The 11,731-nt window shown below is 37.0% G+C and overlaps 1 protein-coding gene across 2 annotated transcripts in view; it reads right to left on the bottom strand.

The window, feature by feature from the left end:
• Positions 1-236: 236 nt before the first annotated feature.
• The window catches only part of CWF19L2 (CWF19 like cell cycle control factor 2), a 142,953-nt gene continuing 131,458 nt past the window's right edge, over positions 237-11,731 (bottom strand). For both annotated transcript variants that reach the window (XM_040257907.1, XM_040257908.1), the window contains 2 exons: positions 3,950-4,051; positions 237-910 (listed from right to left, as the gene is read on the bottom strand). In XM_040257907.1, the coding sequence (XP_040113841.1) occupies positions 767-910; positions 3,950-4,051 (246 nt within the window). In that variant the 3' untranslated portion in view covers positions 237-766. The remainder of the gene's footprint in view (positions 911-3,949; positions 4,052-11,731) is intronic.

Genomic DNA, 11,731 nt, shown 5'->3' with positions numbered 1-11,731 from the left:
CAAATGAGACAACAGAATGTGCTCCTGCCACTTAAAATACACACACGACTTACTACTTAATATTTTTTAATAATCAATACAACCCCAAAATGATGACTTGGCTAAAATTTATAACTTTCACAGAAACCCCAAATAACTATAAACTGTGATTTTTGGAAAGTACATGTAAAATCACCAAAATTCAAGCACACTATTTAAAACTGCAGAAACAAAAACAAATTACAAATGTATAATATAATTCATTTTATTATTATTGGGGACATTCTTTTTTCCTTTAATAAAAAGAATAGCAGTGATATATATGGTATTGGAAGAAAATTAAGAGCTTCTATAAAATGCTGTGAAAAGAAATTTCAACTATCACTAAATATGCCAAGTTTTAGTTTAAATGCAAAAGAAACTAGTCAGGAGATTTAACAAACTTGAAGTAGACATATTTCCCTCTGAAGCAATGATTTGCGATACTTTCTACATAATTCTTCAGAAAAGTCTTTCTACAGATTAACTAAATAGTGTAGAACATGAAGACACAGGTACAGAACAGAACATGAACAGGTCACCCAACATAACTGGTCTCCATGGTTACTACAATGCAGTCCATAGGAGCAGGTGGTGAAGAAAACCACTACAATTCAATGATGTAGTTGTCAGAAACCCAGATCATGACACTCTTTTTCTATTACCTGATGGTTAGTTGTTTAGCTAGATGCAATGGAAATAAAACTGAAAGAAATCTGAAAAGGAAATAAAAAAGGAAAGCTTTGCCTCAACATTTTTTATTTCCGGTGAAATCAAATGGTTTCCACCACTGAGCAAACTGCAGTGCTTTCTTCCTCTGATCTTCAAAACTTTCTCGCACCCCTTTCCTCCAAACTCTTGGTTCTATATCCAGCATGCCACCAATGATTTCCTTTTAAAGAATGAGAAAAAAACAAACACACACATGTATAAAGACTGAAAAACAGGAATGAAGCTATTTCTGTTTATTCTGTTACTAAATGTAATAATTAAGTACTTGTCTACAAGGATGCTCAAATTTTATATAAATATTAGTTTCAAGTTAAAAAAAAAAAACTTGTTTTCATTTAATTGTAACTATGTTAAACCCTGTGATTCCAAAGGTTCTTAGTTGTGTCTCCTGTCAAACAATTTGTCTATTTTGTTGTTTCTTAGTACATCTATCAGACAGCAGCAAATGGGAAGAAGAGAAAATGAAATTTAATTAATTTTGTCCTTATTAGCTGCTCTGGTAAGAAAATCTGAAGAAAAAGTTGACCAACATGTAGCAATTATAAACTTGATTGTTCAACTACAGTTGAATCTTGGGCTAATGTTCTCTCTACTACCCAATATATTTAAAAGCCAGTTTCTTCTATTAGCTGGAGATCTTTTTTTAGGAAATGAAATCATATTTTAGTACCAATCCATATAAACCAATAATTAAAAATTATAATCAACTTCATTTAAAAAACCATATGTCCAAGTCCTAAAATAATATATTTCCAATGGTCTGCTTATTACTCTAGATCATTTCTTTCATGATCATCTTCCTGTTCCTATGATATCAGCTATAGAGATTAATTAAATTTATGAGAGTGGGTGGGCTTCTCTGGTGGTTCAGTGGCAAAGAACCCTCCTGCCAATGCAGGTGGTGCTGGTTTGATGCCTGGGTCAGAAAGATCCCCTGGAGAAGTAAGTATCAACTCACTCCAGTATTCTTGCCTGGGAAATCCCATGGACAGAAGAGTCTGGCAGGCTACAATCCATAGGGTGGCAAAAGAGTTGGACGTGACTTAGTGACTGAGCACAGATGCATGATAGTGAGTATCCATATACAGAAAGATATGGGGGAGATTTATAATGCTTCAAGGAAGGGAAGTATGGTAATACAGGAAAACTCTGGGCTAGAGGTAGATTTCTCCATATTCAGTCTAGGTCTACAGGACTGTTAAGACCTTGGATGTAATTGCTCTAAGACATAGGTTCGTCATCTTAACAAATACTCTATTAATGAAGGGATCTACTATATACAAGCAACGGCCAAATACTGTAGGTGATACAGAAATAACTAACATACATTTCTCTGTCTTCAGAAAACTCATAACAGAATGCAGAGCTGTGGTGGGAGCCACAATAATAACCCAACTACATAAAGGATTGTCTTATAAAGCAGAATAAGATAAATGCCAAAGTAGACTATATGGAGACTCAAAAAGAAAGGAGATTCTATTTGCTGGATAAATCAAGAAAAGCTTCATGGAAAAGGGAATCTCTTCATTGGGTAAAGGAAGTAAAGGGGCCAAGAGAGACATAGTGTAAAAAGAGGACAAATTGAATGCAAGAGTTTCTTAGCATCAGCCAATCACTAGCAAGGTAGTTTAAGAAAGCCTAGCTTTATTGACCTAAATTTTTCTAAAATTTGACCTAAATTTTTCTAAAATTTTCTATAAAACATTAAGTTTTGTCTCATGTGTACCATTAAGGCACACATACCACAAGGATTGATTCTTGTTCTGTTACTGAAGCAGATATTAATGCAAAGAGACCAATCCTTCTTGCTGTCTAAACTTAACTGCAGGCTGAAGGGAGTTTCTGCATACACAGGCTCTTTCTTGGAAAGAAATTTCGAGGAAAATGGATCAGCGATGTAACACCAACTAAAGAAGTTTTCAACACTAAAACAGTATCATATAAATCATAACATGTGCCTAATATTTGGAGGAGGACAATCTCCCAATTAAAGTTATGCAAGTTAAAAACTAGATATTTACTTCATTTTTACTAGAATCTTTTTTTTTAAATAAAAGCAGAGTCATAAAAGTTCTGAGTTATAAAACTCTACTGAAATTTAACAATGTTTTTCAGAGCAATGAAAACAAATTTCTTTCTAGTTAACTCTGGGAAAAGACATTCTCTCAGACAAGTTTCTAAAACGTATTTCAACAGTTCATAGATGAACGTGATTTGGGGTCTCTCGTTAGCATTTAAGGACAACATTATAAAAAATTGTGAGTCCAAACCTCTCACAGGTCCCTAATCATTGTAGAAAATGATCTGACACAGGGGATGAAAGTGGCTAGGAAGAACAGGGAACCACAGACAAAGTTCATCTAGGCTCCTCTAATTTAGAGAGAAAGGCCTGACCTACACTAGATTGAAAGGTCACTTTCTTGAGCTGTTATTGCCCAAACTTCTTTTGACTGCTCCTATGGCTACATTAATTTCATTCTAGGCCCTGATACTAACTTATATACTTCCCAGATATTTAATAGAACTTAAATTTAAGGACTACACCCATAGAAGGCAATCTGTAGTAATGGAAAGAATCCACTAGCAACTGAAAGATCTACACTCTATATCTGACCAGAAACTGTGTGAAATGATTGCTATATTCTTCTCGGACTGTACGGTACTTAGTTATAAATGAATATGTGAGATCATTTGTTTTCTAGTTCAACCAAGAATTTATGCACCCCTTTGTTCTGTCACTTACTAGCACATGATCCTGGGGAAGTTATACTGGTTTCAACATCTATAAAATGTAGATTGGTTTCAACATCTATAAAATGAAAGTATAAAATGTCTACATGATAGTGTTATTATGAGCATTAAATCAGTGCTGAGAACATTACCAGGCTCACTGTAAATCCTCAACAAATAGGTTATCATCATTATCAATTAACATTCTCAGCACAAGCCTGTCTGTCTCCACAGGAAAACACTACAGTCACTGCTGACACTGTCAACAAACCATTTGGTTCCAAAGTGACATTCCTGACTGTTATAAATATCCTGGTATATATTTCTTAATAGCTTCTGTGTATTCCCTCTGAAAACGGTTTTACAGCAGTCACTAACTTCACGGTACATTGTGCCCAAAGTTATTTCCCTTCAAAAGTAATGTTACAAAATTGCTAAATGCTGGAATTTTACCAATTTGTGAGCATACCTTTCCAAAGTAACGTGGGAATTTGTGCTGATCTTCAATGACATGGGCAAACCCCCCCTGGAGGCCAAAATCCACAGAGAAGTAAGGTAAGCCTCTGGGTACCTAAAAAAGAGATAAATCACACATGAATACAGCATGAAATCAGGAAGTTATGCTTAATCCCTCTTCCTAATTAAGTATTCCTCAAGACAAACATATACAATGAATTTCCAATTATAGAAATAATTCAAAAAATAACCTAACATCTTAACTAAAACATTTTGTTGACTTTCAGTTGGATAGTGCTTCATAATATCCAGCAATTATAATCAGAACCAATTATTTTTCTGTCTTTGGGAAAAACAGCAAAGAAAAGGTGCTTTAAAAATATTTAACAACACAATAATTTTCTTTAGGCTATGCAAATAGAGATTAAGGATACACTTTCCTGTATTTTTTCTCATAGTGCAGAAAAGGAACTGGGGCTTAGTCATATACTCAGAGCTTTATTTATAATGTCCTTGAACTTTTATTACTACTTATTGATCAAAGATAAATTAAATGCAAACAATCATAGCTTTTTAATTAACTGGTAAGGTGGTATAGTAATATTTAGTTTATCAATCTCATTTTAAAATATTTCCAGTATTAAGTATTATCTTTCCCTACCTTTTTTCCCTCCCTCTTACTACATACAATCAAAGACACACACACACACACACACACACACACACACACACACGTGCAGGCATGAAGTATTTCAGACACTATCTTGATTGGAAAAGGTCATAATTTCTAGCTTTATATTAAGTAGATCTTCTGTCCTTGCAAGTTTTTCTTCCAAGCCCTAATTATGTTACTAGGAAGTATTCAAATTGGTCAATTTAAAGTAATATTGGGCACTTCCCTGGTGGTCCAGTGGCTAAGACACTGCACTCCCAATGAAGGGGGCCTGGGTTCGAACTGTGGTTGAGGAACTAGAACCCACATGCCGAACTAAGAGTTTACATGTCACAACTAAAGATCTGGCATGGCACTAAGACCCAGCACAGCCAAATAATAAATAATTTTTTTAAAAAGTAATATTGCAGTTGTTCAGTCACAAAGTCATGTCCAATTCTTTGCGACCCCATGGACTGCAGCATGCAGGCTTCCCTGTCCTCCACTATCTCCCAGAGTTTGCTCAAATTCATGTCCAGTGAGTTGGTGATGCCATCTAACCATCACATTCTCTGCCATCCCCTTCTCCTGCCTTCAATCTTTCCCAGCATCAGGGTCTTTTCAAATGAGTTGGCTCTTCACATCAGCTGGCCAAAGTACTGGAGCTTCAGCATCAGTCCTTCCAATGAATATTCAAGGTTGATTTCCTTTAGGACTGACTGGTTTGATCTCCTTGTAGCCCAAGGACATCATGTCTTCTCCAGCATCACAATTACAAAGCATCAATTCCTCTGCACTCAGCCTTCTTTATGGTTCAAGTCTCAAATCCATACCTGACTACTGGAAAAACCATAGGTTTGACAATATGGAACTCTGTCAGCAAAATGATGTCTCTGCTTTTTAATATGTTGTCTCAGATTGTCATAGCTAAAGGAACAAGCGTCCTTTAATTTCATGGCTGCAGTCACCATCCACAGTGATTAATATCTCCCTCCCTTAATCCCCTCATAAAGTTGTATTTGCTAATTTTGGCAGTGAATTATATTTGTCATTCAGTTACTCAGTCATGGCCAACTCTTTGTGAGTCCATGGATGCAACACATCAGTTAGCCAAAAAATAGATAGACAAGACTCTAATCACATTTCTGTTACTTATAACTATAACTTTAGACAAGTTATTTAAGATCTGTGAGTCTTATGATAAATATGAAGAGCTCAGAAGTCTGCTGTGAGGATCAAATAGAAAAATGCATATTAAGTACACAGACTAATGTTTGGCAAAGAGAATATTATTCAAATATTATTTTCATTTCCATCTCCTATTAACACTGCTTTGTGCAAATCTAGTAGTCAAAAAAGAATGGAAGGCTCCATTAAAATATTTTGTTATCTAAATAGATCAACATGTGAAACATGAATATGATGGCTAAAATTATATTGAAGACTACATGGATAAAGAACAGTACTCTCCAGGAAGAGATCTTGAGGAATCAACTTATGATAACAGTGTCCATGTTTTTTGTTGGTATGATATTGTATTTTGCAGAAAAACGGCTTCCTAAATATGTCAATGCTCTAATTCCCTATTTGCCATAAATAAATTACATTATAAGGCAAAAAGGGCTTTGCAGATATGATTAAGTTAGGGATCTTGAAATGGAAAGATTATCTCAGATTATACAGGAGACGACAGAAAGGTCAGAGTCAGAGAAAGACTGGAAGATCTTATACTGGTTGGCTTTGAAAGAACCACAAGCCATGGAATGCAGCTGACTTCCAGAAACTGAAAACGGCAAGGAAATGGATTCTCCCTAAGAGCCTCTTAAAAAAAGCAGGCCTGCTAACATCTTGATTTTAAACCCATTTCATATTTGTGACTCCCAAAATTATGAGATAATAAATATGTTATTTTTAAAGCACTAAGTTTGTGGTAATTTGTATATACACAGCAAAGCTCCACAACATATTGTATAATTTCCAAGATGAACACGCTGTCACAAACAACTCTTCTCTCACTGAAGGATGCAAAAGGTACAACCTACGCTCTTGCTAAAGGAGTTATTAGTCAGTAGGCACTGCAAAGGCTCCATTATCAAAGTACATGTACATTTAGTACTCCCCTTTTCTTGCCCTGACCAGCAGGAGTGAAAGAAGTTGGAACTTTGGTACCATCCATGAAGAGTACTGACAGAATTACAGCAAAAAATTTTATTGATGATAGAAAAACAGTAGTATTTGTTTTCTCCTTTAAACATTCCAGTCTTTAATCCTGACTTTCTATAATTGTCCTCATATTTAAAGATCCCAGGGTAAACAAATTTTCCTTGAGGTGGACTTTGCTTAGTTTTGAAAGTCAAACCCAAGATCTCTTAGATGTTTTTCAACTGCTACAGTTATCACAGAATTAAATTTCAAAATCATAATAAAAAGTTGAGAAGAATTCATGTGACCTCTCTATAAACTGTCTTGAGAATTAAAAAAAAAAACTATCTTGTGAAAAAGATCACTTTCTTGACAACTTAGTGAACATCATGCAACCCCTCTGCAATTAACATTCAGACGTCTTTCATCTTGCATATATTCACGAACTTCACACTATACTGAAAATAAATCAAAAGACCTAGAGAAAGTAGACAAAATAGACATTAAAACAAGTTTATACTCACACAAATAAAAACATAAATGAACAGAGAATCAGAATGAATTATTAATAGGCAAATCTGTACTAATAGCCAAGAATCTACTATGGGAAAAAAATCACCACCCCCAATACACATAGAAAATACTTAATGAAAAGGAGATGGGATAGAGGGCTGCTTTTTTTTTGGACTTAGTTTTTTTAAAAGAAGCATAATGAGATTTCTTCAGAATTAAACTTAAAATAGATCAAGTTTGTTCACTTCATGCTCAGAAACATTATCATGTTAAAAAGACACTGGAAAGCTTAACTTTGTAAAAAGTGACCTGCTTTGAAATTATTCTTAGACTCAAGTTCTCGTCACAATTCCATCCACATAATTATTAAATCCTAAAGCTAAGAGGGACTTCAAGAGGTCATCTAGTTCACTCCCAAGCTGCTCTGGCTCTCAAATAGTCTCAGATAAAACACTATGTGGCGATTTAGAAAAGAAACCACTTCAAAGTTAAATATGTAATAACCATTGCAAGAAGAATCTGTATGTATGTTTCTTACTGGTTAAGTGAAAACATTAACCCTCCAGGAACTTATTTCAGGTATATATTCAGATTAAAATAAATAAACTTGCAGTAGATACTAGACTGTTTTTGTTCAGGTGCTAAATCATGTCCTATTCTTTGTGACCCCACTGACTGCAGCAAGCCAGGCTTCCCTGTCCTTCACTGTCTCCTGAAGTTTGCTCAGACTCATGTCCATTGATTGGTGATGCCATCCATCTCATCCTCTGCCGTCCTCTTCTCCTGCCCTCAATCTTTCCCAGCATCAGAGTATTTTCCAATGAGTTGCCTCTTCGCATTAGGTAGTCAAAGGACTGGAGCTTCAGCATCAGTTCTTCCAATGAATATTCAGGGTTGATTTGCTTTAGGATTGATTGGTTTGATCTCCTTGCTGTCCAAGGGACTCTCAAGTCTTCTGCAGCACCACAATTTAAAAGCATCAATTCTTCAGCCCTCAGCCTTCTTTATGGTACAACTCTCATATACGTACACGATTACTGGAAAAACCACAGTTATGACTACAGCGACCTTTGTTGGCAAAGTGATGTCTCTGCTTTTTTTATACACTGTCTAGGTGGGTCACAGCTTTTCTTTCAAGGAGCAAGCATCTTTTAATTTTGTGGCTGCAGTCACCATCCACAGTGATTTTGGAGCTGAAGAAAAGAAAATCTGTCACTATTTCCATTGTTTCCCCATCTATGTGCCATGAAGCAATGGGACCGGAAGCCATGATCTTCATTTTTTGAATGTTGAGTTTTATGCCAGCTCCTTTACTCTCCTCTTTCACCTTTACCAAGAGGCTCTTTAGTTCCTCTTCTCTTTCTGCCATTAGAGAGGTATCATCTACATATCTGAGATTGTTGATATTTCTCCTGGAAATCTTGATTCTAGCTTGTGATTCATCCAGACTGGCATTTTGCATAATGTACTCTGCTTAGAAGTTAAATAAGCAGGGTGACAATATACAGTCTTGATGCATTCTTTTTGCAATTTTGAACCAGTCTGTCATTCCAAGTCAGGTTCTAACTGTTGCGTCTTGACCTGCGGTTTCTCAGGAGGCAGGTAAGGTGGTCTGGTATTCCCATCTCCTTAAGAATATTCCATAGTTTGTTGTGATCCACACAGTTAAAGCCTCTTCATTCTTTCTGGAGCTATTTCTCTGCTCTCTCCCAGTAGCTTATCAGGCACCTTCTAGCCTAGGGCGTTATCTCCTGGTGTCATAGCTTTTTGCCTTTTCATACTGTTCATGGGCTTTTTGAGGCAAGAATACTGGAGTGGTTTGTCATTCTCTTCTCCAGAGGTACTAGATGGCTTACCAATAAAATACTGCATATATAGTAGTTATCATGGAGTTCATATATGTTGACATATCTATCAATATATATACTTGTTTTAAACTGATATTTAAGTTCTAAGACATTCTAAAAGATCTATTATTTTTTATTCCCCCTACATGTTATCTATTTTTGATATCATATTTTACATCTTTATGCCTATCCCTTAGCTGTTTACTTTAGTTATACTTCAATTATCATTTCTGTCTTTTAACTTTTCTAATAATTAAGTTTAAAAAAATACTTATTTGGCTGCATTGGGTCTTAGCTGTGGAATGCAGGATCTTTGCTGCCATGCGCCCAGGGCTCTCCAGTTGCGGCATATGGGATTTGTCACCCCATGGCATGTCAGATCTTTGTTCCCTGACCAGGGTCGAACTTGCATCCGAAGGTGAATTCTTAACCACTGGACCATCAAGGAAGTCCCTCTAATAGTGCTACTTTTTGAGATTTTTTTTTAAACCTTATTTTATACTGGGATATAGCTTATTAACAATGTTGTGATAGTTTCAGATGAACAGCAAAGGGACTCAGCCATACATATATATGTAACCATTCTTCCCCAAACTCCCCTCCCATCCAGGTTGTCATGTAACACTGAGCAGAGTTCCATGTGCTATACAGTAGGTATTTGTTGCTTATCCATTTTAAATACAGCAGTGTGAACACAATACATCCGAAACTCCCTAACTATCACTTCCCCCCGGCAACCATAAATACATTCTCTAAGTCTGTGAGTCTCTTTCTATTTTGTAAGGAAGTTCTTTTCTATCATTTCTTTTAGATTCCACATATAAGGGATGTCACACAATATTTCTCCTTCTCTACCTAAATTACTTAACTCAGTATGACACTCTCTAGAGTAGGAGGGTTCCTTTCTCTCCACACCTTCTCCAACATTTATTTTTGATGATATTCATACTGCCTGGTATCATTTCTTTACTATTATTCAACTTCTCTATGGCTGTTTCTTAAGCTATAAGATGGGGAAAAAGAGTTGGGGAGTTCAAGAAATCGGAGAAGGCGATGGCACCCCACTCCAGTACTCTTGCCTGGAAAATCCCATGGATGGAGGAGACGGTTGGCTGCAGTCCATGGGGTCGTGAAGAGTCGGACAAGACTGAGCGACTTCACTTTCACTTTTCACTTTCCACTTTCATACATTGGAGAAGGAAATGGCAAACCACTCCTGTGTTCTTGCCTGTAGAATCCCAGGGACGGCGGAGCCTGGTGGGATGCTGTCTTTGGGGTCGCACAGAGTCAGACATGACTGAAGCGACTTAGCAGCAGCAGTAGCAGTTCAAGAAATAAACATATAAATGGCCTGGAGCTACTAAGCATTTAATAAAAGTTTGCTCTAAGGCTATCGTGGTAGGTGTTTTATATATCTCTCTTCTTTTGTGAAATGTTTTATCAAGCCCTTAGTCCATTCATTAGGTAAGTTTTAAGGGGCTTTTCTATCAGAATTTACAAGTATTTTAAATATTAATATTCAGCTCAGTTCAGTTCAGTCACTCAATCATGTCCGACTCTTTGTGACCCCATGAATTGCAGCATGTCAGGCCTCCCTGTTCATCACCAACTCCCGGAGTTCACCCAAACTCTTGTCCATGGAGTCAGTGATGCCATCCAGCCATCTCATCCTCTGTCGTCCCCTTTTACCTCCTGCCCCCAATCCCTCCCAGCATCACAGTCTTTGCAAATGAGTCAACTCTTCGCATGAGGTGGCCAAAGTATTGAAGTTTCAGCTTTAGCATCAGTCCTTCCAAAGAACACCCAGGACTGATCTCCTTTAGAATGGACTGGCTGGATCTCCTTGCAGTCCAAGGGACTCTCAACAGTCTTCTCCAACACCAAAAGCATCAATTTTTTCAGCGCTCAGCTTTCTTCACAGTCCCACTCTCACAACCATGCATGACAACAGGAAAAACCATAGCCTTGACTAGACGGACCTTTGTTGGCAAAGTAATGTCTCTGCTTTTCAATATGCTATCTAGGTTGGTCATAACTTTTCTTCCAAGGAGTTAAGCGTCTTTTAATTTCATGGTTGCAATCACCATCTGCAGTGATTTTGGAACCCCCCCCAAAAAAGCCTGACACTGTTTTCCACTGTTTCCCCATCTATTTCCCATGAAGTGATGGGACCGGATGCCATGATCTTCGTTTTCTGAATGTGGAGCTTTAAGACAACTTTTTAACTCTCCTCTTTCACTTTCATCAAGAGGCTTTTTAGTTCCTCTTCACTTTCTGCCATAAGGGTGGTGTCATCTGCATATCTGAGGTTATTGATATTTCTCCCAGCAATCTTGATTCCAGCTTGTGTTTCTTCCAGTCCAGCGTTTCTCATGATGTACTCTGCATATAAGTTAAATAAGCAGGGACACAATATACAGCCTTGACGTACTCCTTTTCCTATTTGGAACCAGTCTGTTGTTGCTTCCTGACCTGCATACAGGTTTCTCAAGAGGCAGGTCAGGTGGTCTAGTATTCCCATCTCTTTAAGAAGTTTCCACAGTTTATTGTGATCCATACAGTCAAAGGCTTTGGCATAGTCAATAAAGCAGAAATAGATGTTTCTCTGGAACTCTCTTGCCTTTTCCATGATCCAGCAGAT

Source organism: Oryx dammah, unplaced genomic scaffold, assembly GCF_014754425.2.
Source record: "Oryx dammah isolate SB20612 unplaced genomic scaffold, SCBI_Odam_1.1 HiC_scaffold_17, whole genome shotgun sequence".
Taxonomy (NCBI): domain Eukaryota; kingdom Metazoa; phylum Chordata; class Mammalia; order Artiodactyla; family Bovidae; genus Oryx; species Oryx dammah.
The sequence above is the reverse complement of the archived record's forward strand: the minus strand, read 5'-3'. Positions and strand labels throughout refer to the sequence as shown.